General features: G+C 41.9%; 1 protein-coding gene across 2 annotated transcripts in view; it reads right to left on the reverse strand.

Moving 5' to 3' along the window:
* The window catches only part of zdhhc17 (zinc finger DHHC-type palmitoyltransferase 17), a 28,191-nt gene extending 3,188 nt beyond the window's left edge, over positions 1-25,003 (reverse strand). The window contains exons 1-14 of one of the 2 annotated variants that reach the window (XM_035147390.2): positions 24,897-25,003; positions 15,914-16,017; positions 15,260-15,382; positions 14,756-14,833; positions 12,892-13,036; positions 12,143-12,207; positions 11,192-11,354; positions 10,958-11,083; positions 10,314-10,322; positions 8,899-9,041; positions 8,073-8,173; positions 1,641-1,765; positions 780-842; positions 573-666 (exon numbers count right to left, since the gene is read on the reverse strand). In XM_035147390.2, coding sequence (XP_035003281.1) covers positions 573-666; positions 780-842; positions 1,641-1,765; positions 8,073-8,173; positions 8,899-9,041; positions 10,314-10,322; positions 10,958-11,083; positions 11,192-11,354; positions 12,143-12,207; positions 12,892-13,036; positions 14,756-14,833; positions 15,260-15,382; positions 15,914-16,017; positions 24,897-24,959 — 1,402 coding nt within the window. In that variant the 5' untranslated portion in view covers positions 24,960-25,003. The remainder of the gene's footprint in view (positions 1-572; positions 667-779; positions 843-1,640; positions 1,766-8,072; positions 8,174-8,898; positions 9,042-10,313; positions 10,323-10,957; positions 11,084-11,191; positions 11,355-12,142; positions 12,208-12,891; positions 13,037-14,755; positions 14,834-15,259; positions 15,383-15,913; positions 16,018-24,896) is intronic. The other variant, XM_035147391.2, reaches the window with a different exon arrangement.
* Between the last annotated feature and the right edge of the window lie 1,121 nt (positions 25,004-26,124).

Genomic DNA, 26,124 nt, shown 5'->3' on the forward strand with positions numbered 1-26,124 from the left:
TCTATTTGTGTAAGGACACTCACTGACATAACGCTTTTCCTGGCCCTTTACACTAAACTTAACCATCACAAATAAAACCCAGATTTCACCAAAATGATCTCACTGTAAGGCCTAATAATCAAACTGGTCCTTACAAAGACAGAAGTACATACACTTCACTTAGGTTTTTCCAACGGATGAAGGACTTAATTGAATAATTCTCCACTGCATTCAGGTTCTGTCATAACTCATGATTTTAAGGATGTGGTCTTATTTAAGTCCCACTGGAGGTTTTTATGTCATAAAGCTTTAATTTTTTACAATCAAGAAGATATTACGTAGTGCTTCCTGTGTTAGATCATGTTTTTTTTTCCCCTCAGCTCTTCTTTGTTGTGCATAAAAAACAGAATAAAGTCCGAGCAGAGCCTTTAGTGAGGACATGTGTTGCTAAGGGAAATCTGAAGCTGTGAAACAATAGAATCAAAACTCTCCACCTGAGGAGTAAAACTAGGAGCAGCTGGTTGTTGGCAAGTGAATGTGTTGCTGTGGTTGTTGACATGCTCATAAATCTGCAGTGGTGTACGCCGACGTACCGACACAGTTCCCCACCCAAGGGCAGTGGTGGTCGAACTTGGCGATGCAGCGGTTGCAAACGGCGCAGTGTTTGGACCTGATAGGCTTCCGTATCTGTCAAGAAACACAAACAAGGAATCCTTAAAATGAAAAGTCGGCTTATTGACATAATCCCTCATATGCATTATCAGTTCTTGTGGGGCGGGGGGGAAGGAGATAGACTTTACCAAGCAGGTGCTGCAGAATATACTCAGATCCAGGCTGCCCGTCTCTGCCAGCTCCACGATCGTCTGGAGCAAAGAAACGAGAATAAAGAGCAGGATTAAAAAAAAAGAAAAGAAAAAAAAGAAGAAGAGAAAGACATGGCAGAAAAATGAATCAACAACTGAGAAACTCATCTCGCTGAGGTCTGTTTGGCAGGGCAACAAAAGACCTACTGACAGTGCACAGGCTGAAGCTAGGGTTTCCAGCTGGATGATCACTCTGGAAAGTTGGCTGATTCACGGTGAACTGGGACAAAGGCCACGATGAGATTTACAGTATGACTCACTTGTGTGTGCGTTTTCTTTTTTAAAAAGGCAATATACCTTTAACGGGATTTATCTAATCTGTGCAAATGAGACATTTGCTCCTCCTGTGTGTTTTTTATCATCTTGTTTTTACAGCTCGTCTCTGTGCAAATAAATTGAAGTTAGAAAACTCCTTATGTGCATGTGTCAAAGGAAAACAAGAGGTGGGAGGAGATCCTCTGCAGCGGAGGGAAGACTTTGAAGCTTTTGATCAGAGGTGGCTGACTAGCCTGCACTGTGCTAACAATGCAGGGTAAATTTAGCTCATCATCAATCACAGGACACAGGACAATCGGGTCCTGGTAAGACGCTGAGTCCCTGTCGTTGTCGATCAGAGTGTGATAATGAGGGACGGAGGCCGGAGGAGGGTACAGAGAGGGACGACCACTGTGGGCAGCGGACCGGAGAACCCACCGGTCAAATGTTCACAGCTCAATTAACATCACACGTGATATAAGAAAACAGTGGGAGTGGGAAAAACACCAAACAAGTCATAGTGATCACAAAGTATAACTCAACCTTTTTCTTCTGCTCCTCTGACGCTTTTATGATTCCTGGGTCCGACTTCCAAGATTTCCCAAAGTTGTAGAACAGAAACAGGGTGTTTATCAGGAAGGGCACGTGGACGGTGGCAAAAGGTAGATGTGCAGCGAGGTTAAGGAAGATGGTGGACAAACAGCTGTTCTCTGGACACTTTTAGTTTGTTACTTTCACCACAATAAACTTCTAATCATTTTAAAACACACTGCTGCTACTACTGGACCGATGACAAGCAACTGCTGCATTAAAACGATCAACGTCATTTAAAGCTGCAGCGTTATTACAGGTGCTAGTGTAACCTGCTGCTGCCTGGAGCTTCATCTGTCCTTTGTGTAACACAGCACAACCATTACTTTCAAAGCTTCCTGAAATGGAGGGACTATCTATGAAAGTAGCAATAATTCCTTAACAGTCAATGTGATGTTTTTGTTAAACCCCTTGAAATAAAGTTGAAAGTCTACATTTCAATCACATCTTGATGAATTTATAGAAACACGCTTATAAGACTGTAGTTTTAACAGCAGCAGGTAAAATACTTGATTATAAATCTCTATATTTATTCTATAACCAGTGACGATCTCGTGATGGGAACACAGCAGACACATGCCAACCCATGAGTGCTCAGTAGTCATTACTACGTTACCACATCAGTGCTCAACATTCATGGGTAGGACCACGTCCACCTCTTCATTGTGATTTCAATTACACACCTGTTTACATCCGGTTGTGACGCCATCGTGTTGATTAAATCTGTTCAAAGACTTTTCAGCACCTGCCAAAATACACAAAACCACTTCTGTGGTCGTTCCTGCAACAGTAGGTGTGTCCAGGTCCACATGATGACAAACTCACACCAACACCTGCTGTTGCGTCCCGTAAAGACTCAGCTGACGTCGGCCGAACATGACAAAAACTTGTGTGTTGTGTCAAGTTTCTGTGTATTTTATTACAATGACGTCAAAGTGAGTCAGTTATTCTCGTCATAACAACATGACAAACAGACAGACTGTCTGAACTCGACTCACCGCGTCAAGGCGGGATCTTTTCAGTCCGTCACAACAGCTCAACATGACTTCCTTCCATGAATACACACAGGAGACCATAAAGCATTCCTGCTTCTACAGAGGAAATGCTGTTCTTATATATATATATATATAGATTCTTTGTTACACAAACACTGCTTGTGTGAAGGTGTTTCACAGTCAATGTGTAAATGTAAAGGAGGAAGGTTCAAGTGTGCACATCGATTTTAACACACATAACAGACATGCGATTACTAAGTTATGGAAAAAGATGTGTAGGTTCAACAGCCTGGTGTCTAACCATGGAGAGATAAGATCATATGTTGTGACAGCTGTGGATTAGCCTAAGTACAGTCAGTGCTGCGTGTGTGTATGTGCGTGTGTGTGTGTGTTTCCCAGAGGAAACCAGCCGAGTGACACACACTGCAAAAGCATCAACACTTGCTAACGTGTGACTCAACATTTCAATTTGTAAGGCAAAACTATGAGTCAATCATCATGATGGGATCCAAAAGAAAACAAATCAAGAGCAATATTGTCTGAAATGAAGTGTTGCGTGTGACAGTGTTCGGTCAAACATGCTGAGTGTCACTGGAAGGCAGCAAATGACTGACATAAAAGGGTTTTACGTCGTCCATGTTGAAAAAAGTTTAAAAGGCATTTTACATATGGTCTTGTCCACTAACTTTATGAGTGTGCAATATTTATTTACTGGAATAATCTTTCCCAAAAAATGTTTCCACACCGCAAAGCTTCTATTTGGGGCCGACGTGTTGCATAAATGTGTCAGGATCATATTCCAGACTTAAAATGAAACAGGTTTTTACAAAGTGAAAAACCCATTTGAATCCCAAGTGCCTTGAGTAAGAAACACCGTCAGTACGGTTGGGTCGCAAAAATGGTACCAACTTAAAACGCCATTAAAACAATAACAAGTTGTGTTGACTGTGCTATTGAACTATCGCTAACAACTACCATGGAGGTTACTCTCATTTTTCCAATAGCAAAGGGGATTTTAAAAATGGCAACAGTCTATGTTAGTTTGTTAGGATCCCCATTAGCTCCAGCACTGCAGCAGTGATTCTTCCTGGGGTCCGCAACACAATGGTGGGAGAATGCTGCCTGAAATGTGTGCGCAAAGGCAGGAGTCTGCGATCTGCTTTGTCAAAACACACTCGATGTTAAAACCAACACCGACAGAACCACAACAGATGACCGAATAAATCCTGTGAAGCAGAAGCAAAGGTTTGCAGCCCTTGAGGTCCGTTGGGAAATCAGCTACTAGTAACTGTGAGAGACACTGCAGGCACAGAAATAACGTGCCTCAACAACTACTGTGGTTTGTTGCTGACAAGGAACCAAACCACTGAGCTTTGTGGTCATCCCTGCAGCGCAGTTATGATTTCATTCATAGGCACTTTCTGACAGAGCGAGAGAAGCTCCTACACATCCCTGAGGACCACATGGAGATTGATCTTCTAAAGTATCTCCATAAAGAAGAGGGGGTTGACAGAACAGAACTGATAAGTAAGAAACTCACTGGAGTGCCTCATTGGTCTAGTAACTCAATGACCAGTGGAGTGGCAGAGGTTGAGCCAGGGATCGATGCAACTCCTCAGACAAATGGTTTCAGTGGGACAGAGAGTCAGCGCCTTCCCATTAGTATCCATTTATCTGTTGAAGGGCTGCAATGGACGCAAGCATTTTTGGCTTATTCCCAGATCAATATACTGATGACGGATGGTGGATAAAACTGTTACGGTATGTAGGCACTGTGGCAAAATAAACCATATGGTATTGGCAATACATCTAGCATGGCCACACATTTGAAGCTACATCACCCTGACACCCGGCACATAAGACCAATGATTCCCACACAGTTGATCCAGTCTGTGGCTGTACCACAGGGGCACATGCCCGCGCAACAGTGCCTGAATGACAGGTACAGACTACTTGCACTGCACTGCATGTGTACACACAGCTCCAGCTGAAACTATGATGTCTGAGTGCCTGTGTGGACGGTAAAAACTTAATGGACCATATCACGAGCATGCAAGAGGGAGAGACGGGGCGAGCATGAGATAAATAGGGCTGCACACAGCTCTACATGAATCAAAGGAGCAAAATATCAGAGATCTCTTATGTTATTACAGGAAGTGTACATATTTCTTAAACTGTGAGTTTTGTGATCCGTTGCACCCTTAATAAGGAGCAGATATAATTTCGGTTCAACTAAAGTTAAACTGATACACATCAAAGCTCTGTGTTTTTATTGTTTCTACAAAGCAGTCAGTGTCGTCTTTCATCAGTTCTGCACTCTTGCTTAATTCCACACATCACAAATCTGTCTTTTTCAAATCTTCAACCCCGCTGGTAAAGCATTTTATGAGCAGGTCTTCCCCCTCTTTTTCACTTGAGACATAAGGAAAATATGATCTGGGCCGGGGGAAGGACAAAAGAAGTAGCATCGCTCAGCTCATACCTTTGTCATTTGATCTGATTTCCACCACAGGCCTGGGGAGGATAATAAGCTCACATTATGAGAAAGTGGGTCAGGAATGGTAGACACACCGTTTGAAGGTAGAACAAAGACGTGCAAAATACCAGGCAGAATAATGACACTGCCTAACAGACATTGGGGCTGTTACGAAACCAACAGCAGATCAGGTCCTTGTGGTTATCAGTTCTTTGCAACTTAAATCATTCACTGAAAAGTTTGAACAAAAAGTAAAATGTCAAATGAAAACGTATCCTTTTCATATTTGACCATGAAATCCGGACAAGACACTTTAAACCACATGTTGGAATCTTCCAGCCCTTCGCACAAATGAAAGGTTTGTATCCTATCTACTAATCCAAGTTCAACCGAGGGTCACCAGAACTGCGGGCACGTACAGAATGAATGTTAACCCGTGCTGGGCCCCAGGCCACAGTTTACATAACCAGGCTCTGAAGGGTCAGACCGAGTAAACCGATTCCTCCCTTGACATCACAAAGGAGGAGGTAAAAAGCATTGCTACGCTTCAACTGCAGTGCTGTCGGATGATCAAAATGGGGCTGAAACCCACACACGAGAATTTCAGAAATCCATCAATCACAAACACTTCCCGCAGCGATTAGTTTGGACTATCATGAGGAATGATGTTCTCTCTTTTATATTCGTAACTATGTTTTTCCCTTCCTGCGCATACAACTAGGCAGAGCCGCAACTATTACATGATTGATTAGTCAATTCGAATAAATTAATCAGAAATTGTCTAATTTCAAGCAAAAATGTTGCTTCTCAAAAACAAGTGACAAGCAAGTGCAACTCTATGCGCAACTTTAAAAGGAAGGACTCGCTTGTGCAGTGTGCGCTGATATCCCCCTATTCAAACGATTATTTCATCTTTACTCTCTAGGACAGCAGATGTTTCATCCAGATGTTGAGTGTGGGCCTGTTCACAACAGATGTCAGCACCTGGATAACGCATCATACTTGACAACACACTTGGACCTTAACTGGACATTTGTTCCAGTGGGGTTGAAGTATCAAAACGATGTGGAAAAAGCTGGATGTGCGTTTAAATTAAATATTAACGTCTCGTCACAACAAGCACAAAATCCTCCGGTCTCACGGTGCTCTTGAGAAACATTACACTTGATTAAAAAGTAGACAAGTGGACAAAACCAAATGTCAACCCAAAATCTCCTATTGAGCGGCGGAACAAAACAGAATAGACCACGACTGCAGCCTTGTAGGAGAAATATCTAATGTCTCGATGATGTCAGAGTCATGAGCCAGCACGTCTGTGGACTGAAAAGGCTGAGGAGAGACACCATTAGAGCAAAACGATTCCTGACACACACGCACACACATACCTAATGACAGGCTTGATAGCTGGAGGACAAAAGAGAAGTCTGAAAGAAGCAGTGTTTTTCTCAATCACATGTCTTCATACGAGACCAGACATGTCTGTTGTCAAAGGGACAACTTCCCACGTGGTGAATGATCCATGTACGAACAAACATCTAACAGTGCACGGGATGTTAACTTCATCAAATCTTTGCCCTTTGAAGATGAATGCACATGAGCAGGTCAGGGCACTTCACTGTAGTGAGGTCCCATCTATTTACTGCTGAGTAGATGCCACGCATCCATGAAAAACATGTTCAAAACACATCTCCAGCAACATGAAAAATGAAAAGACCCTTAGAGCACAGTTTTCTTTTTCAATAACCTCAGGTCAAAGACCCTCTCCCTTCCCATTAGTCAAGCAATGAGGCATTAAATTAAAAGCTTTCCACAAACGAGAACTCCCCGCTCACCTCCTGCAATTAGTGGCTCCGGAAAAAGAACAGCCATTCTTCCACGAACAAAATAACATGAGAAAGCAGCCGTGCTGTGGCCAAGAGAAACTCTTTGGAGTCGCTTTGTCAGGTTTCACCCAGCAGCTGCTGCACACTAAACACACTGTTCCCGATTATGAAACACAGTAAAGAAGCGGCGTGTTCATTTAGACACGTAACTTATTCTGCTTTCTTTTTTTAACAAGAGAACATATCAGCTTCTGGTGCCCTAATTTCCATTAACTCCTCTTTGTACACAGCTTTCTCTCTTCCAACTCCTTTAATCCACTGAAATTGGCCTGAAACACAAGGACTTATCCTAGTAGTGTTTTGTCTTATTCTAGCAAAATACGGGGGGGGAATTCAATTTTACGAGCCCTTATTTTATTGAGATCTTCCTGCTTAGAGATAACATTTGCCAAACATATATTGGTTGACCCAATACATAAAAGCACTTGGCTTGTATTGCATGATTGCAAGATCTATTAAGCCAAGAACAAATCCATCTGAGGAACATGGAACGGAACTGCAAGGTTTTTAAATTGTTGTCTTTACTCCGGTAATGAGATGATGTGTGTGCCAGGTCTCAAACCTCTGGCAACTCACTTCACACACACAAGTGGATTGTGGGTGAATACAGATATGTGACTTAATGTGGACACAAAAGCCCATCTGTCACTCTGAGTGGCTGGAAAGAGGTAGAGGTCTATACGAGTGCCAGCTAAATGCCAAAACGTTTTGATTCAATGTCACTCATCTATCACTGAGATGGAGTAGTATGTGCCAGCAAGGGGGTTAGGAACACAATAATTCAAATGTCATTTTGTACATAAAAACTTAATGTATATGGTATTACCTGTGAACAGAGCCAGGCTAGCTGTTTCCCCATCCCTAGTCTTTATGCTGAGCTAAGCTAATTGGCTGTAGCAGTAGCTATATTTTAACTGTACTGACATTACAATGGCATCAATCTTTTTAAGCATTTCCCTAAATGTCAAACTCTTCCTTGAAAAAAAAAAAAAAGCCAATACGAATGCAGTCTAAAGAAAGAAAAGGATATCATTCCAGAACCAGTAGAACCAGGTGGTGTACATCCAGAACTTGGTGGCCAGGTAGATTCCCAGAGGCAGGGCGCTGTGCATGGAGTGGTCGAAGAAAGCCCTGCACACAGAGAGAAGAGAAGACAGAAGAAGAGGAATTAAGTGTTGTTGTTTTTTTAAATCGCCCTCATTAACCCCTAACCATCATCTCATTTCTGCACTGCACTTCCTGCTAATCAAATATTGTTCACAGTAACACTTAATTAATGTGTTCAATACATCAAGGCATTCTTCCTGCACATGTGAAACCTGCTCACTGCAGCACATGTGGATGAATATGAAGCCGACGCTCTGTTCTGACAGCAGCAGAAATAAACCAAACCATGACCTGGTGACACGCTGCAGCTGCACTCTACACCTCATGTGGACTTTTCACTGGGAATGTCAGTAATTATACAGCGAACACTCTGGTAAAAGTATGTTATTGTAGTCAAAAGGTTAACAGCAGTGACAACAAACTGCAACAGCAGGACCTGATGGCAGGAGTAAAGGGGTTTAAAAGCCCAGTGTAATATTTAGGTGTAGGGGATCTATTGGAGGAAATTGAATGTAACATAATCCTAGCAATGTTTGCATTAGTGGGTCATCATCAAAATAGTTGATAGAATTTTTAGAAAGAAGTTTAACCAACAAAATCAAGCAACAAAACAAAAACAGTGTATAATCAAGCAAGAACAATGAATTATGGATATTTATGTCTTCCACCCATTATGAAGCAAGAACATAGCAGACAGAAATCTGTGAGGTGTGTGTGAGTGTAAGTGTGTTTATGTGACTGACACGTACTTGGAGAGGAACTGCACGGAGATCCAGACACCGGCGTACATGAGGCCTTTGATCAGCCACGAGTCGATATCCAGGTCAGCAATGAAACCAACTAGCCAGATGACCAAGAAGGGCGTTCCCAGCATCACCTTCTGCCTGAACTCCTGCAGGAGGAGGCCGGATAAAAAAAAACAAGTGAGACAAGTAGAGAGAGACATGACATAAAAAGGAGGGGGGGAAGCAAAGTATTGAGTTCAATGTGGAGAGCATTACATGAAGATTGATAAGAGACGGATGTAAGTCTGGGAGAGTAAAGAAAAATCAAAGAGAGATGAAAACAAGACAGAAAATGCAGAAATGGAAAATACATGAGACGTGAACCAGGGGGAAGGAGAATGTTGTAGCACTTTGTAGCGGTTTATGGTTTTAAAATCTTTTGTAAATGTAAAAATATTATCTTAGAGGTGACTCTTAACCCTTGTTTAGAATAATTAGACTAAATGTGCACGGTTCATGAGACAAATCCACTGGCGTAAAAGTCAAAAATCAATAAAACATGGACTTCATTAACTGTCTAACATATAGGTTTAAGATTTCACCCTATGAGGGTTTTCTGCAGTTATTTTAGAGCAGCATTGGGGATTTTTGTAAAAACGGCACAAGTGACGAACTATACGTTAAGGACCGTGTGTACAGAGCAGGTTTAGCTTTGCGGGTCGTCTATAGTGCAACGTGCCATCGGTGTGGACGCAGCCGAGCAACAGCCCTTCTTCAACCGCCTCTACAAGGCAATGAAAGATGGTGTTGGTGTATCATTAAGTCCCACACATGTACAGACCTGCCTTGAGTTCACTTTTATTTTAGGGTTACTACACTACTTCATACACTGATTTTTTCGTTTTTTTATAGATATATTTTATTGAATTTTTCATTTTCCAATTAACAAATGAAAAACAGAAAAGGACAATTCAAACTAGAACATTGTACTAGAAAGATTGTAATTAAAGCTTCATTTGCAAGTTAACCGTGATGGTTAAAATCTTCCGCATTTATTTATTGTCTTTATTGCAATAATTGACAATGATAATTTCAAAATTCCTGTGTTTAAAGAATGAGGTGTCCTGACCCTCAACAAGGGAAATGCAACCTATTTTGTCTTTTATCTAGTTTGGGTATTATGTCTTTAACAGCCCTGTGACATGAAGAGCAAGGAAGGAAGCAGCAGGTGTATTTCACACTTATGGCCTATGAAGCTCTACTCACTAAAGCACTGGGCCTGACAGTAGTGATCTGGACCAAAGCTGAGGCAAACAACAGACTTCAATGGGATGTGCATATAATAATCTACAATCCACTAAATCTATAGTGACATTGTCAAAGAATAGGCATTGATTTTTCTATCTTTAATGCAATTTTTGTGTAAATCTAAAATGTACCTTCATTAACTTATTATGTCCCAGCAGAAAAGAAGAAAGACAACACAAGCTGAGTTAAAACACGTATTCAGTTGCAAAAATTCCCCCCCCAAAAAATCTACAAAGTCAAAATAAAAACATTCAGACAGTAACAAACAGAAAGCAATACACAACTTCTACCAGGACAGGAAATAACTGACCACAGATGTTTTGAAATCACCCACTCTGTCAGGAAACCAAGTAAATATCGGAACATCCCGTATTCCGGTACCAAGTTCATTGTATTCCAGTTGATTATCAGGACGCATGTGAATGACCACCCTCTCTGCTCAGATTAGATGGTTTGCTTCCTGCTTTGTTCCAATTTCCCCAGGTGGTCACATTGTTAAATGCAACAGGTCATTTAAAGAACCCTCTACTTCCTGTCAGACTGTCTCTCTGAAACTGTTAAAAGTCCGACACATTAACCAACCCCAGGCATGCTGTTGCACTTGGGCTGTAAAGAAGTTCAACCTGGACAAGCTGGTCTGAGCATGTCCGCTTCAACTGAGATAGAAAATGTAAGGTTGCCCCACGAACATCAAAACTGTGTGTTTCTTTTTGTTTAGACAGTGAGACTTGATAAGCAGTGACTCTCTTATATGTGTGTATGTGTTTGTGTGTACCTTGTCCATCTTCAGCCTCTTCAGGTAGGACGGGCTGTCGTAGCCTTTTGCCTGCCGCGCTTCCTGTAAGTGATTGATCATCCAGACGTTCTTCCTTTGCTTGGCAAGATCAAGCGGCGTTTCCCCCTGAAAAGGGACAGAAGACAAGTCTGTGCACATGTACCATCACGGAACTAAATATTACCATCATGAAACAGCTAGGACAGAGTACCAAGCCATGAGGAAGTCATTTACCTTGATGTTCTGTGCATCAACGTTAGCGTTGGCATCCAATAGCAGGCTGATGACAGTGGTGTTGCCGGCCAGCACTGCCCAGTGCAGCGCTGTGTTCTTGTGATATTTGTCACCAAGGTTGACAGAAACGTTGAAGGTTAGTAGCAGCCGGGTGGGATCCACACTATCACATAGAGGCAGAAATCAATCAAGTTATGAAATCCACCTAATGAGATGACTGTGCCATTTGCTAGGATTTAAAACCCAAAAATATATTTTGACTCAAAAAAAAATTGTAAAATGAAGAAATACTTGTATATTGTTTTCTATAACATGTCATAGCATTGTTAGTTCTAACAATCTTCCATTTTCAGTTTTTAAAGTAACAACACATTTTTCATAAATTTTAAGATACTGTGTGAAATTGGACATTTAATCGCTAATTGGTTTAGACAGATGTGAGCCAATAGAATTCAGTAAAACATTGTTGCTGTTCGAGTTCTAACATGTTCTTCCAGTGGGTGTATCTCACTCAGGGTAAAGAAACCCACCTAACCAAACAAATACACGTCTGTGGTCAACAATAGATGTATAACAGACGTAAAAACATTTTTACAAGTGCTCGAAAGACAATGATGTCATATGAAAACTGTCCTTTCTTTCAATGCATTTTCATTTACATAACCTCAAGACGTTTCTCCTTTCTCCATCATCTCCATTTTATCCTGCTAATCACCCACTATTGTAATATATTTAATTGCTGAATATATAAATCAGAGAAAAATTGCTTGTCAGGATTATTCATATAGAGCAGAGCAGCAAGACTGAGACTCGTTTCCCTGTGTCAGCAGTTTGTCTAATGAATTACTGGTCATTCACACGAGAATGTTCCATGTGTGTCTGCCGTCAGCAGAAACATGCTCCGGCTTGTACATGGGCTTAAGTGGACTTCAAAATGTAAGTGTTGCACACCTGTGTGTCCTGTAAGCCGCCCACATCAGAGGAGTCATGCCGTTCTGATCCATCATATCCACGTCCTGTTAGAGAGGGAAGGTTCAGTTACACGCTGGAAAAAGCTGAGGAGCCAGTGAGAGGCGACAGGAATACAAGAGAGGTGGTAGGGCTCCCCCTGATGGAGAGCGACGGTAGAAAGTGGCTCACAAAGCCCAAACAAAACAGATAAACAGGGAAAAAACATTTGAGGAAACTGTGTAGAGTGACAACTACACTTGCTGTTGTGTTAAGGACCATTACATACGTTTATTTTTTTCTTTTTGACAAGTAGGGGTGTAACAGTACATATATTCGAAGTGAAAAATTCCGGTACGGGCCTTTTGGTTCGGTACGCACGGTACCGACTCGTTGTAATTGGGCATTAACAGAGTGATGACATTGTTAGTACCAGCAGGGCATCAAACCCTCTCTGCAAACTATGTGGACAGGTACATTTTTTTTTAAGGGAAAAAAAAGTGTTTATTTTGTTATTTTACTTTGTAAAAATTACTTAGGTAAGAAAGACACAGCCATAGTTAACCAGGGTTGAATAAAAAGAAATAAAAAAATCTGTTTAATGTTTTCTGTTCCTTGTTTCTACTGTACCGAAAACATAGCGAACCATGACCTCAAAACAGAGGTACGTACCGAACCGTGATTTTTGTGTACCGTTACACCCCTACTGACAAGAGACAAAGCTTCAGCCTGCTGGAAAGAGTGTTTCCTACCGCTCCTTTGGCGATAAGGTAGGCTACGATGGAGGTGTGACCGAACTGGGCGGCCAGGTGGACGCAGCTGCAGCCCTCGCCGTCAATCAAAGATGGATCTGCGCCATATTTCATGAGCTGCACCACCATGGATAGATGGCCTTGTCTGGAAGAAGACAAACAATGATTTAAAAGAGATAAAGACACTCCCTAAGATGGCTCATATATCGTGAAGACTTTGAGGGAATATAAATAACAGAAATAAGAAACAAGATATTTAATAGAAAAGTGTATTGTGGGGGGATTCTTCCGGACAGATGTGTAGCTGTATATACATATGGAGATTTGTGCATATGGACAGTCACCTGGGTTTTGGCAGCAGTGGGAATGGGTTTGAAATGGAGAAAGGCAGAGCCATTAACACTCGCTTACCCACTTAGATGCTGACTGGGTGATCAGGGCAATCTCATCAGTCAAAAGATCAAGTTCTTATAAAACCTTTACTGCTATTAAACCATTATATCTGCACATTATATGCTGCTCCATTATATGAGAGAACTGTCCTGTCTTATTATGAAATGCCTCCCTTGTGATTTGTAGCATGTTTTAAATCGCATACAGGATATGAGGCTTTCAAATTGTAGTTTTATTACTAACCATGTCTGAAATGTAAACTTCTCCACACGGGACAATATAGGAAAAATGACAGAGAGAAGAAGAAGGTGTGTGTGTGTGTGGTGTGTGTGTGTGTGTGTGTGTGTGTGTGTGTGTGTGTGTGTGTGTGTGTGTGTGTGTGTGTGTGTCTCTTTCATCACACAAAACCCGTAATTTGCTCTGTGTATACTTGAGTAGACAAAGCCAGTAACACCCAACACACCTAGCTCGGTTATGTGTGTGAATAACTGAGGGCATATAGACAAGAGTCGATGAGGGGCATTTAAAGGTCATTGGTAGGTGGAGGGGATGGGGGTGGGGGGGTGGGTTGGAGACCGACACAGGACTCCTATGCCTGTTGTCAAACCAATCAATAATTCAGAAGGAGAGAGCTTCATGTCCCCCCCATGTCTGCTAACTGGGGGTCACAGAGGCGACTGTGGATCACTTGCAACCAGTCCCTTCACCTCAGTTTACAGCACAACTGAGTGATCGTTACAAAAAGGAAGGAGGAAATAAAAAAGCCTTCAGACTATCAAGATAAGATAGAGGATCTACATGTAAAACAACAGCGCTGATGAGTGTAAACAGTTAACTTTGCACTGCTTGATTGCGTCAATGCTAAAATAAGCCTACAATTGACTATCAACTGGACGAGAGAAGCTAAAGTAGATCTCTCTTACGCTGTTTTCCAACAAACTCCAGAAAATTTCCAAAATATTCAGGTGGGTGGTGTCGTCTGGGTAGAGCAAACAGGAAATCAAATCTCATTGTCTTTCCAAGTTGATATCTTGTGTTTCACCCTGAAGTATTTGCACCTCCTTCATGGGTTAGAAACGTCCTCAACACGCCCACTTGTTGGTGTGAATTGTCCTGCTGTATTCTCACTTGGACATGTTCCAGAATTTTTACAAGAGGGCTGGCAGGAAACGTTTAGGAATAAATTCCAGAGCGACTTAGTCGGACATCTGCGTTCTTACTGGAAAATTACAGGAAAATGTGCAGGATTCAGTGCATATCGGAAAGCAGCTTTAGATTCAGTTGCTTTCTGTTATAACCTTGGACCATCGCAAGGAATATATATGAATCAAAAGAAGCATTTCAATTACAATAGTCTGAACAAAAATGATAGAGAAAAGTGCATGTTCTCAGGTCAAAAAAGGTGAACACGCTGTGGGGGAAATGTGTCGATCACATGGCAGACGTGTTATCTGTTGTGAGTTTCTGTTACCTGGTGGCCCAGTGCAGAGGTGTGGAGTTCAGGTCTCCTCCCAGCTGGTCAACTACGGCTCCCTTTGATATGTAGTATCTACACACAGGAACACAATTATCAGGTTTAATTGTATTTTACATCTACACAAGATTGTGAACACTTTTTATGAATCTAATCTGGGTGTGAGCTGTGAAACTGGTGCAGACTTTAATAAACTGTTGGCATTTTTTCCAACAAGGAAATGAAATACTAGACGGATGTTACACACAGAGAGATCTGGTGAAACTAACTGCTAGGAGAGAAAGCTTGGTGGATTCATACAGGACATTCTAGATTACAGCCTTACCAATACTGAATTTTTAGTTTCACTTTTATAACTCACACCTGAGAACTGACCAGTATAACCACATATTTTTAGCCAGTCCTGGAGTTCAGACTCACAACCCTCCAAGCACAACCTGAAAATCTCGAACCTCAAAGCTACAACCAACGTCAACATCCTACACTATCGCGCTGACTCACTTGACCAAGTCTATCCTGTTGTTGATGGCGGCCCAGTGGAGGAGGGTAACATTTTCTTTGTCTGGCTGCCGAACGTCGAAGCTCGCCTCCACCAACTCCCTGCACCGCTCGAAGATGCCGTACCTGAGGAAGAGGAGTGGGGTGGGATTAAGGTCTCCTCACAGACAAATATGTGTGCATACACAAATAAGTACAGGGTGAAGCAAATAGAACATAAGACACACTGACAAAATGCACACATGCATAGGAGCACACACACAAACACAGACTATCTGTGTCATAGCTTGGCAGTGGTTGTCTTAAAAAGGGGATATCCCAAACCTCAAATCAAAACAAGTCAGACAAAGCTTTCATTGTCTTATCAGGAACACATTTACACATTTCTTTTCTTCACACCCAGGAATTCTCTCACCAGCCTGTGACTTCTTTCTTTAGCACAGACTGAATCCGAAAACCACAGTAGAAAACAAAGTGGTGGTTCCGGATTTAAAATGAATGTAGCTTGGTAGCTTTTGTAAATGAGTAAACATGTTGACTCCGGAGATGCTACTGCTTTAATTAGGCCAATAACTTGGAAGTCGTAAACAATGTCCACCTCCCTGTGACAGAACAGTATGAATTCTGACAACACACATGTACATATTATCCACTCACTGTGTGGCTTTGACAATGTCCCAGGTGCTGTAGTCGTCCACATGGTTTTTACGGCTGACAGTCTCGCTGTAGCCGTGGTTGTAATGACTCTGGGGTTTGATTTCCTGAAAAGACAGAGAGAGGAAGGATTCAGAAAAGGCCTGCAATATTTTTTCATAATCGATTATTTTAGTCCCTTTTCAAGCAAATTTGACAAAAAATCTCCACTACAAGTTTATCAGAAGTGAGCGTTTCCTGCTTTTCCTTGCAACACATGACAGCAAATAGAATATCCTGAGGTTTTAGACTGTTAGTCACACAAAGTAACCTAATTCGAGACATCCCCATGACCTGAGTGATTGTGAATGACATTTTTAACAAAACAATTACTCAATTACATGAGGCAATAAATTGGCACAGTGTTTCCCACAGAATTAGAATATATATGTAGCTGTAACTGCTCTGGGTGTCCTGCTGGTCTGTAGAACTCTATGGATTTTTTGACGGTTCACTGAGCCACCGATCTGTCAGGATTTTTCCCGATGCCCACGACTATGAGAGGCTGGTCTGTTAATGTTTTACTGAGAGAAAGAGCAATAGCACATGTGCACAGCTCTAGAATGAATCAACAACACAAAACACAACAATAGGGATCTTTTGTGTTATTATAGCGAACTTTCAGACATGGACTGAACTCAGGAGATCATCCAGAACGCAATTGTCCGAGTGAGAGCCTCCAGAGTTTCTGTGAACCTTCTCCGCCTGGCCCCCTCGCATAAAGCCTGCACAAAAGTCAGGAGAAGCCGATGTGAGAACACAGCAGGACATCCCCCGGTTGTGTTGATGACGTTTCTAACACACGACAGGCGGAAAAATAAACATTAAAAAACAAACATCTCAGGATGAAAAAGCGGTGCCATCCATTTGGAGGACACCAAAAAAGATGCCAAGAGAGTTTGTGGCGATAAGAGCCGATGCCGGTGTCAATGTGCTGTAAACAAAAACACGTGATCTCTGCAGCGGAATTAATACCTTACATCCAGCCTCTGCCTGGTGCACCACCCCTCACCCAAATCCACCAGATATGTTGCTGTTGTGAAGTGCAGAGAATCTCCTGCTGCGTTGTTCATGTTTAAAAAGAAGCCTCTAGAGATAGTCCAGACCTAATCCTCCAGGGTTCCTGGCTATGACTATATCTGATTAATCTAGGGACAAATATAGAAATTAATAAACAAGGGTGCTCCAATGCTTATGAGGATATCAAGATTTCGGTTGGCAAAATTTATTAAAAATAAATACATTTAAAAAAAGAACACGAGGGACAGGCTTCTAAGGGCAACATGGCAGAAACACGTTTTTAGCCTCTGAACAGGAGAGAGGCTCGGGTGATGCAGACACACAGCGCCTTGCTGCAGGACAATTACATGTTCATATTAATAGCTGATAAGGCAACAGGAAAGACATAAAGATAGGCTTGTCGAATCCTGCTGCTCCTGCTGAAGATCTAATCTGTCACACAGATGTGGCAACTGTGCTACTCACATTCAATTAGCCTCCATAGTAACACCACAGAAACCACAACTAGCCTCCATTACTCAGAAACTAGCGCTGCATCTGGTAAACACAGAGCCCTCACACTGGCTTCTGAAATCTGATTTTGTGAAAGGGAGCTGTGGCTCAGGAGGTAGGGCGGGTCGTCCACTATCCTTGGGCAAGATGCCGAACCCTAAACTTCCCCTGAGGGCTGTGTGTGAGTGACGTGTGATAGAGAAAGTGCTGCACGTAGATGCACAGTATGAATGTGCACGTGAATAGCAAAGCTGTACTGTAAAGAGCTTTGAATGGTCATCAAGATGAGATAAGCTCGATACAAATACAGTCCATTTACAATTAAACATGTAACCTGTACTTTATTTCTACAAACTAAAACCACCCAGAAATTGAAATAACAATTTCTGTAGAGTTCGTGTCAAAACTGGGATCTCGGCGACCATCAACCTCGACTCAAGCCCAATGTTTGTGTTTATTTTCAGGCAGGCCCTTTGAGCCTTTTTGGCTGTGCTGCTACTTTCATTTATGCGACGATGAGGAATACAGAGGCAGCCTCTGGGGTGGGGGGGCAGAGGACATGGCAGGCTTGTGCAGAGTTGCCGGGCAGCCTGAAGTGAGAGCTCAGGGCCACAGAGATTTCAAGCTGTACCATCCTGCATCCGAGTTTAGCTTGGGCCTCCCTACAGCGCCCGGGGGATGTGCTGAGCCAGCATCTCTGACATCATGGGGAATGGTGGTGGGGAAACAAGATGGAGAAGGTGCATTGGGAAAATCTAACACAAACAGGCTGTGTTTTAAACTCCCACTCTGGCTGAGAAATGTATAGATAATGTCCATCAACCCAATAACAATTAACATTGTGATTATTCTCTGAAAATCTAACTATGAGATACATTGTAGTAAAAAACAAAAACAGCAAGCCTTCTTACATTGCCATTGTGGCATGTTAAAGTAGGAAAGGCAAACATGCAAATATAGGAATGAATGATGGTTGAATTCCATTTCCTGGTTCCTCCACTGTCACACTAGCTGCTTTCAGACATGCACTGGACTCCGCAGATCCTCCTTGTACAGACACTGACATGCAGAGTATTTCAACCAAAGATTCCTTCGGTTTCGTGCAGAGCTGATGTAAATTAGCTCCAGTTGTAGGCTAAAAGTGTAAATTTTGTGCGAATAAAAGTTTTGATTATGTTCAGTGTAAAAATGGCTTTTCAGAATGCGGTTTACATGGCAGTGTCTTATTCACTTAATTTCCGCAAGAAATTACGTTAATTATGGAAGCCATGTACTAAAACTGAAATCAGGTTTCTGTGTGGCCACCACAAGCATGACCAACATTTAATGTCACGAACAGCAGTGGAGGGGATTGTATTTTTGAGAGTACAGTAGACTGAGGAGGAGGAGGATGGAGGAGGAGAGTGCGGCTAAGATGAAGGTGACCAGCTTGTATTTCTATTCCTGTATTTTAAACGTGTCAAAGCTGGTAGGAGGCGTTTGTACTTTGCACTGCCAAGATTTGGTCATTTTACAAATCCATACGACTTGTTTCAACGGCCCAGTGTGCTATTCAGACGAGTTTAACTGCCAGAGAAAAGGTGGGCGGGTGAGAGTCACTCGGTTACGATCGTGACTGAGCCGAGCGTTATTCCTTCCTACAGGCCGGCAAATAGAAAAAGTGGAACTCCAGGACTCTTCCTCCACTAGGACTTTAAACTGAGGGAACGTGATCCCGCCGTTCAGCAGGGAAAGTGATTTCCTGTCAGTCGAGGGACAGGGGTAAGAGGACTCTAAACCCTCAGACACCAGATGTTAAGTAACTTTCTCCATCTTAGCCCTCCGTGGAGATAACCTCTGACCCCCCCTGCCAATCGCACTGGCCTGTTCCCTCTCTTCATTCCCTCCTGCCATCTTAAAAAATGGGAATGATGGCATTTGTAACTGCAGTGATAATTGCAGTTTGTGCACTTTCTCACCTCTTAATTATGACTGGAAACCCATACAACTGTAGAGAGGGCAGTAACGATACTATCAATTAAACATATTCGGCATTTTGTGCTACCCATTGATTTTAGATTGGATCCTCTGTTCAGAGAGGCAACCGGCCTGGCTTTTGTCGATGGAGCTGGTCAGTGGGACATATGGCGACTTCTCCTTGGGGAGTGGGAGGTCATGTGCCTTGAGCTAAAAATGGTGGACAGCAGGACCTCTGAAAATGCATTTTTAACTGCACCATTTACTACAGCAGAATTATTCGGAGCAACAGGACAATAAGCATTACCAATTATTAGTTTGAGACTAGGGATGTCACGATATGAAATTTTGGTGCCACGATTATTGTCAGAGGAAATCACTGTTTCATGGTTTTAACTATTATCGATACTATAGAAGGAAAGAGACAGGACAACCAATATATAACTAATAATATAGGTAATGGACTAAAAAATGTATTATTATCATCAACTATATCCAGTTTTTTGTTAATAGTGTAACGGCTATTTAAAAGTAATTTATGTAAGCTCTTTTATTTAGTTGCCTTATTGTGGAAGGTTGGTCAGTGACTTTGTGTGAATTAAACTCTCGGCTACATTTATAATGGTTAATAGGAAGAGAGCGAGCTGGGGGTGTCAGCCACTCTTTCGGTGCTGGTCAGAAAACAAAAAGTAAACAGGGATTTCTCCTTTTATTGTGAACTGCTCCGACAGCGTTTTTTGTCCAGCGTTGATGGAAATAAGGATGTTTAGTTGGTTCCCTCTTCTCAACTGACATTTCAGTGGCTCGCACACACAAATCGCAAAAATTACGTGACTGGCGAGAGGCAGGACACCATAGTTAAATATCGTGTTTTTTACAATTCTTACGGTGACATTATGAAACAGCGGTTATGGTAAATTCGGTTAATCCAGACATCCCTAGTTGAGACCCACATTTATGTAGATTTCCGTCTGGAGAATTCACAGCAAACACTAACTATAACCGTTTCCTAAGTGCAACAGCAATGTAAACTGCATTGCTACTGTGTTCCTCCTCATGCTGGCTGTGCCCAAAGCTCACAATCAGATTCAGGCAGAAATTAGATCCATTCCGAGGGACTAATTCAATATTCGAAGCACAGTTTACATCCACAGATCTGGAGGAAGCAGGGGGGGAGCACTTTGTTTGTAAAAGACATAATGAGAATGCTCCACGCAAACAGAACGTGCGTTTTCCACTTTGCACCACAACCAAGAATGAAATCAAGTGCCTGACCATGTCCCAGACCTATTTGTTCCTTTTGTGCAAGAAAACTGATGCAATTTCAAATAAGATTGGAAGCCAAGGACGTTATATCTTAGGTTCCTCAAAATGAGGAAAAGTTTGTATTCAACATTTTTTAACTCATTCCAATAAAAAAAGAAGTGCATGGCCTCTGAAATTCAAGTTCAGATGCTCTAATTCAGGTGCTTTGTGCATTCAGCTTCACTCTGCTCTCACTTCAGTTTCCGACATGACACAGATAACAGGCAGCATCATGTTGAAAGGAGGAGCAACTTAAAGCCAAGCCTGTGCGGGCACAAACAGAAAATAAACTACATTTATGAAGAAGATATGCCCATCAGACAAATCCCTCAACATGACAGGTATATGTGCATCCAAAAGGTCATATTGTCAAAGCTTCTACACAATGATTTAAAGACGCTGGAGGATGTGGCACCTCTCAATGAATGGAAGACAGTTTGGAGAAAAGGAAATAAGCTTTGGAGAAAGCACGAGCACAGGTGGAGTTCTTGTGTTTATTTCCTTTAAGTGCCAAAAATAAAAAATGTCTGTTTCTCTCATGCAATTGTGTATTTATTGCAGTAATTACTGAGGCGACTGGACAACAGGGGTCAAATAGATAATAAAACTCAAATTCATAATAATAAAACTAATATTCAACATGCTGTACCATCAGAGGTATTTTTTTTTACCGTTTTTGAAAAATAAATCACCATTACTCTGCTGCTGGTGCTTGTGTGTGTATTAAACTTCAGATGACAGGTTCTCTTACTGTATTTTTCCAGGCACTGGCTCAGCCTCCAATACTGAATCCTGACTGACAAGACTTAAGTCGGTTTGATGTCTCTCAAACGTCACCATCAGGTCAAACCATAGACTGTATATAAAGATGGACATCATGTCGACACCGGATATAAGCAAAGCCATCTTGCGCATTTGGAGGCAGGGTATGCGCAGTAGTGATTGGGGGGATGGCGCAGTATTCTTACATGTATTTCCTCAAATTACAGTGTGTAATAGAATCATTTAAGGATTTGCTTCTTTTTTTTTTCATATAGGAAGTTGTTATCTAGCATTACTTTCATGACTTCCATGTGTGTATTTGTAGTTTTCAGAATACCTTGAAATAAGTACACAACGGTTTCAAACAGAATCTGTGCATATGACAGCGGTTAGCACTGTCACATTCCATTACCATACAGTAAAATTACTGAATATTTTAATACCAAATTACTACATGTATGTTTCAGCTCTCAATGAGATATGTGTGTTTATAATCATTTAAATCATCATTAAACAAAGCCAAGAAAACTCCAACATGCATTACACCACATCTGAGAGATGACATAGGATGACCGACTCAGATCAACTGTCAAGATTGGTGTGAATGCAACTCAACCGTTTCAGACTGAAAGTGATAGTCCAGGTTTCACTGCAGCATCTAAGTGAGATAATTGTCTCAAAATCTCCAAAAAGAATGAGGCTTAATCTCTGCTCATAATCAAGAGCCTTGGTGAATAATGAGCTGGAGGATTACATTCCAAATTACTGTCTTCCTTTGTCTGCTCTTCTTTTCTTTTGTGAAAATCAAAACCAAACTGACAAGAGGACAGGATTAGCATATGGTGCCTGTTTACACAAATGCAGCTGTTATGGTTAATTTGACCACATTTTCCCCCATTATAGGATTATTTATGAACACGGAGCAAGTACTGAAATGGAAGCAAATATATTAGTGGCAATATGACAGATCATGATGAGGCAACAACCGCAGTTTCATCTTGGCACAATGTGTGAACAGGACACTTTAAATGTTTGAATTAAACATTTTGTGGTGTGGAACTTGTTAGTTAGTTATTGTCCCGAATTGGGGAAATTCTGTTTTATCAACAGTGCACATTCACCCCTACAAACAATGTCCTATGAAACAAACAACAGAGCAACGCCGAGCAAACAGTACACTTATACAATAATAATAGCAACAGTAACCATCAAGAACATCTCATCAACATGAAACATTGACAGACAGTAAAGTGCTGGGTTAGTGGCAAGATGGCAAGAATACCTCTTTTACACCAAAGTTTGTGTTTTTATGTGGATAAACTTGAGAAAAAGAGGGTAATGCCTCCTTTTCCATTGCAAGTAGGAGTTTGTCTTTATGTTTTCATCCCTGGTGAGTCATGTTCGACATCACCAACGTGCCGAAAGCTGAGAAGCTCACCTCGGTGATTTGCCAGTTACAATTTGCATGATATGGAGAGAAAAGCATCAGCAACATGACTACCAAAATTAAGATGAAATTAGCATGTTCATACAGGTGTCATGTTTCCATCACTGGCGATCAGAGTTTAAGCAGATAAAAACCTGTGTATACTGCAGAGTCATTTGACCCCACAGTGAATGTCGATTGTATCCATTCCCATTGCAGACGCAAGCCACGTTAGCAGGTGTTACTGGGTTTTTTGACCAGTGGAAAAGAGGCTATATTTCGTGACACTATGGCTACAGGTACTAGGCTTTCGCCAAAGTGGGCCCTGTTGCACCTTGTTGACGTGCACCTGAGTCCTGATGGCAAAAGTGTGAGTGAGTTAGTGACTGATACTATTGAGGTTGCGATACGAGTAAAGGCTGATTGATGCTTCTATATCGAAGCTACGCTGTAAATCCACACATAGCCTACGTAAGGGGCTGAGAATTCATAGTAGTCCTTGGGGGTGTGTGAGTAGCTCTGCACTTCCACCACAGAAACGCTAGTGGCATCGTGACATTTTTGGGGAGGTGCACATCAGGGTGCAGTGTAGGGCTCTGCGTAGGGTGCACAACTCCACGTAGGCTACAGCGTAGCTTCGACGCAGAAGAATGAATTGGGCTTAATAGTCTTGGACCTATCATGTTAAGCAGCATGGGTCTTGTCTCGTCTTGTAACAGCCATAAGCCCAGATGATAAACAACTATCTGAACGTTCAGGGTACATGTACGCATCTGCCTGCATCTTGGGGACTGATAGAAAGGAATCATCTGAACTGCACCCCTTCACGGCCATTATTGACAATTACAGGCCGACGCTGAAGGTAAATTAGCTGATTTGACCATCTGGCTACAAACCAACCATCAAGACAGGACTGGTGGTAAAACAGCAAGTCAGCTGTCAATAGAACAAACCGTATTAAACTCAGCTCTTCTTGATGTTTAAATCACACGGCAGGCAATGATAATAACAACCAGGATATTAAGTTAAGGCCTACAAATTTTGATGCAAGATACTACAGTATAAAGGGAATATATGAAAATAATACAAATTGATGACTTGGCCTGAAATAGAGAGGAGCACTCCTGTCAGGTTAGCTTATGTCTGAAGCTACCTTTGTTGAAATGAACCTTATTTAGCTGCAATTCTAATTACTTCCTAACCTATTATGAGGCTAACATGGCAGATGTTAGCCTTTGTGGCTACTTAAGCATATATACCTGTTAAAGCGTGGGGTTCACGGTACGTTTAAAGCGACCATTACCAAATAGATGAGCGATGTAGAAACAACAGATGCTACATGACAAATTGACAGATAACGTTGCTAGCAATCCCAGCCGAGTGGACCTGCAGGGGAGGGGGTGGGGGATTCATGATAAGAAACCAATGGGGTTGACATGACAGTGAAAATAAGACTTTAACCAACATCCCTGTCTGCTAGCATGATCTAAACGGAACAGACCGCACCACCGCGGCAGCTTAATGTACGCTTACATATTTGACACCAGTGGACATCAGCGCAGCTAAGCCTGCCTGCACTGGCAGTTGAGCTATAAAGCTAACATCGGATGACTGCAAGGATTAAGCGTTAACTGTGCCCTCTCCCCGCTACACACGCACTGCCATGTCGTACACGGTGTCACCACGGCGGCGAAGACCACCGAGCTTAGCGGGGACATTAACGCGAACACATCTGCCTGGCGTCTGCTTGCTATGCAGCAGCAGGGGGGCTAGCGTTAGCACCTTTAGCATCGTTAGCTAGCTGCCTGCTTGCCTGCCTGCCTGCCTGCCTGCCACCCCCCCACCGGTGGTTCTTCTGCAGGGGGCATCGCAGTTTACCGAGAAAAACACAACGCACGACAAAAACCCGCCACACACGGACCGGGCGAGACGCGTTTGGTGTGTGTCCGTGTGTGCGCGTGGCGGCGAGGAGTCAACACAGCGTACCTCGGGATGGAGAATGGGGACGCAGCCAGCTTCTTTCTCATATTCCTCCATAGCGTCGGCCATCTTGGTGGTGATGTCCGCTGAGCATTGTGGGAAACAGGAGGCTGTGTAGTAGAAACAAAACAAGAGGAGGAGGAGGAGGAGGAGGAGAGAGGAGCTGTCAAAATGTGAGAGATGAAGGGCAGGTCTCATCACACAGAAGGTCACATAATCACATCACGTTACCAGGAGATCTAATGTACATTAAAGGATAAACTACTAGTGGACTTCCGGTTCTAAACCTGACTGTTTATTATGGGCTGTTTGCTCTGGAGCGACTTCAGAATTACTCCTTGTCATTAGTGGGTCTTCCTCAAACAGTTCTACAACAAACTGCCACTTTTTATTGTTTGTGTGCTTGAGCTTTTTTATAAAAAAGTCTATGGTGCGGAAGTGAAGTTAGAAAACGTTGTGCTCATCCTACCTGGTTTATCTGCAGTGAAGATTTGATTGTATTTTTCATCAAATGAAACTCAGTATGCTTTATTACTGTTCATGTGTGTGGTTTATATATAAGTTTGAATGATTTACTTTATGCTGTTTATATTTTTCATACATTGCATGTTGGCTATTTCAGAGGTGTGTTAGGCAACCAACAAACCCAAGTGCTACAGAACACTGGTCACCTATCTGTCCACATTTTATTGATATTGAACATTTGAACTATTATTTGTTTATTACAAAATACAGAGTTGATGATGGGTTTTCTCATATATCAGAAAACAAAATGACAGCTGCTGTGTGCCACTGCTCCTTCACCACAAGTCTGTGTCCGAAAGGTGGGACTTCATTGTGGTTAGCTGTCACTATAAATAGTTGGATAGATAGATAGATAGATAGATAGATAGATAGATAGATAGATAGATAGATAAATAGATAGATAGATAGATTGATAGATAGATAGATAGATAGATAGATAGATAGATAGATAGATAGATAGATAAATAGATAGATAAATAGATAGATAAATAGATAGATACATGGATAAATATATACATGGATGGAGGGATAAATAGATACATGGATAGAAAGGTGCACATTGAAGTCATTCCTTGTTTACTGTAAGCTCTAAAGCTTTGAGCAAAGCCACACATCATTTAATACATCTTAGAAAAAAAAATCTTGACAAATTTTCATATTGTTATTAAGTGACTAGTTTATTTAAAAAAGACAACTGAAAGTTGGACAT

This window comes from Hippoglossus stenolepis, chromosome 22, assembly GCF_022539355.2.
Source record: "Hippoglossus stenolepis isolate QCI-W04-F060 chromosome 22, HSTE1.2, whole genome shotgun sequence".
NCBI classification, from domain to species: Eukaryota; Metazoa; Chordata; class Actinopteri; order Pleuronectiformes; family Pleuronectidae; genus Hippoglossus; species Hippoglossus stenolepis.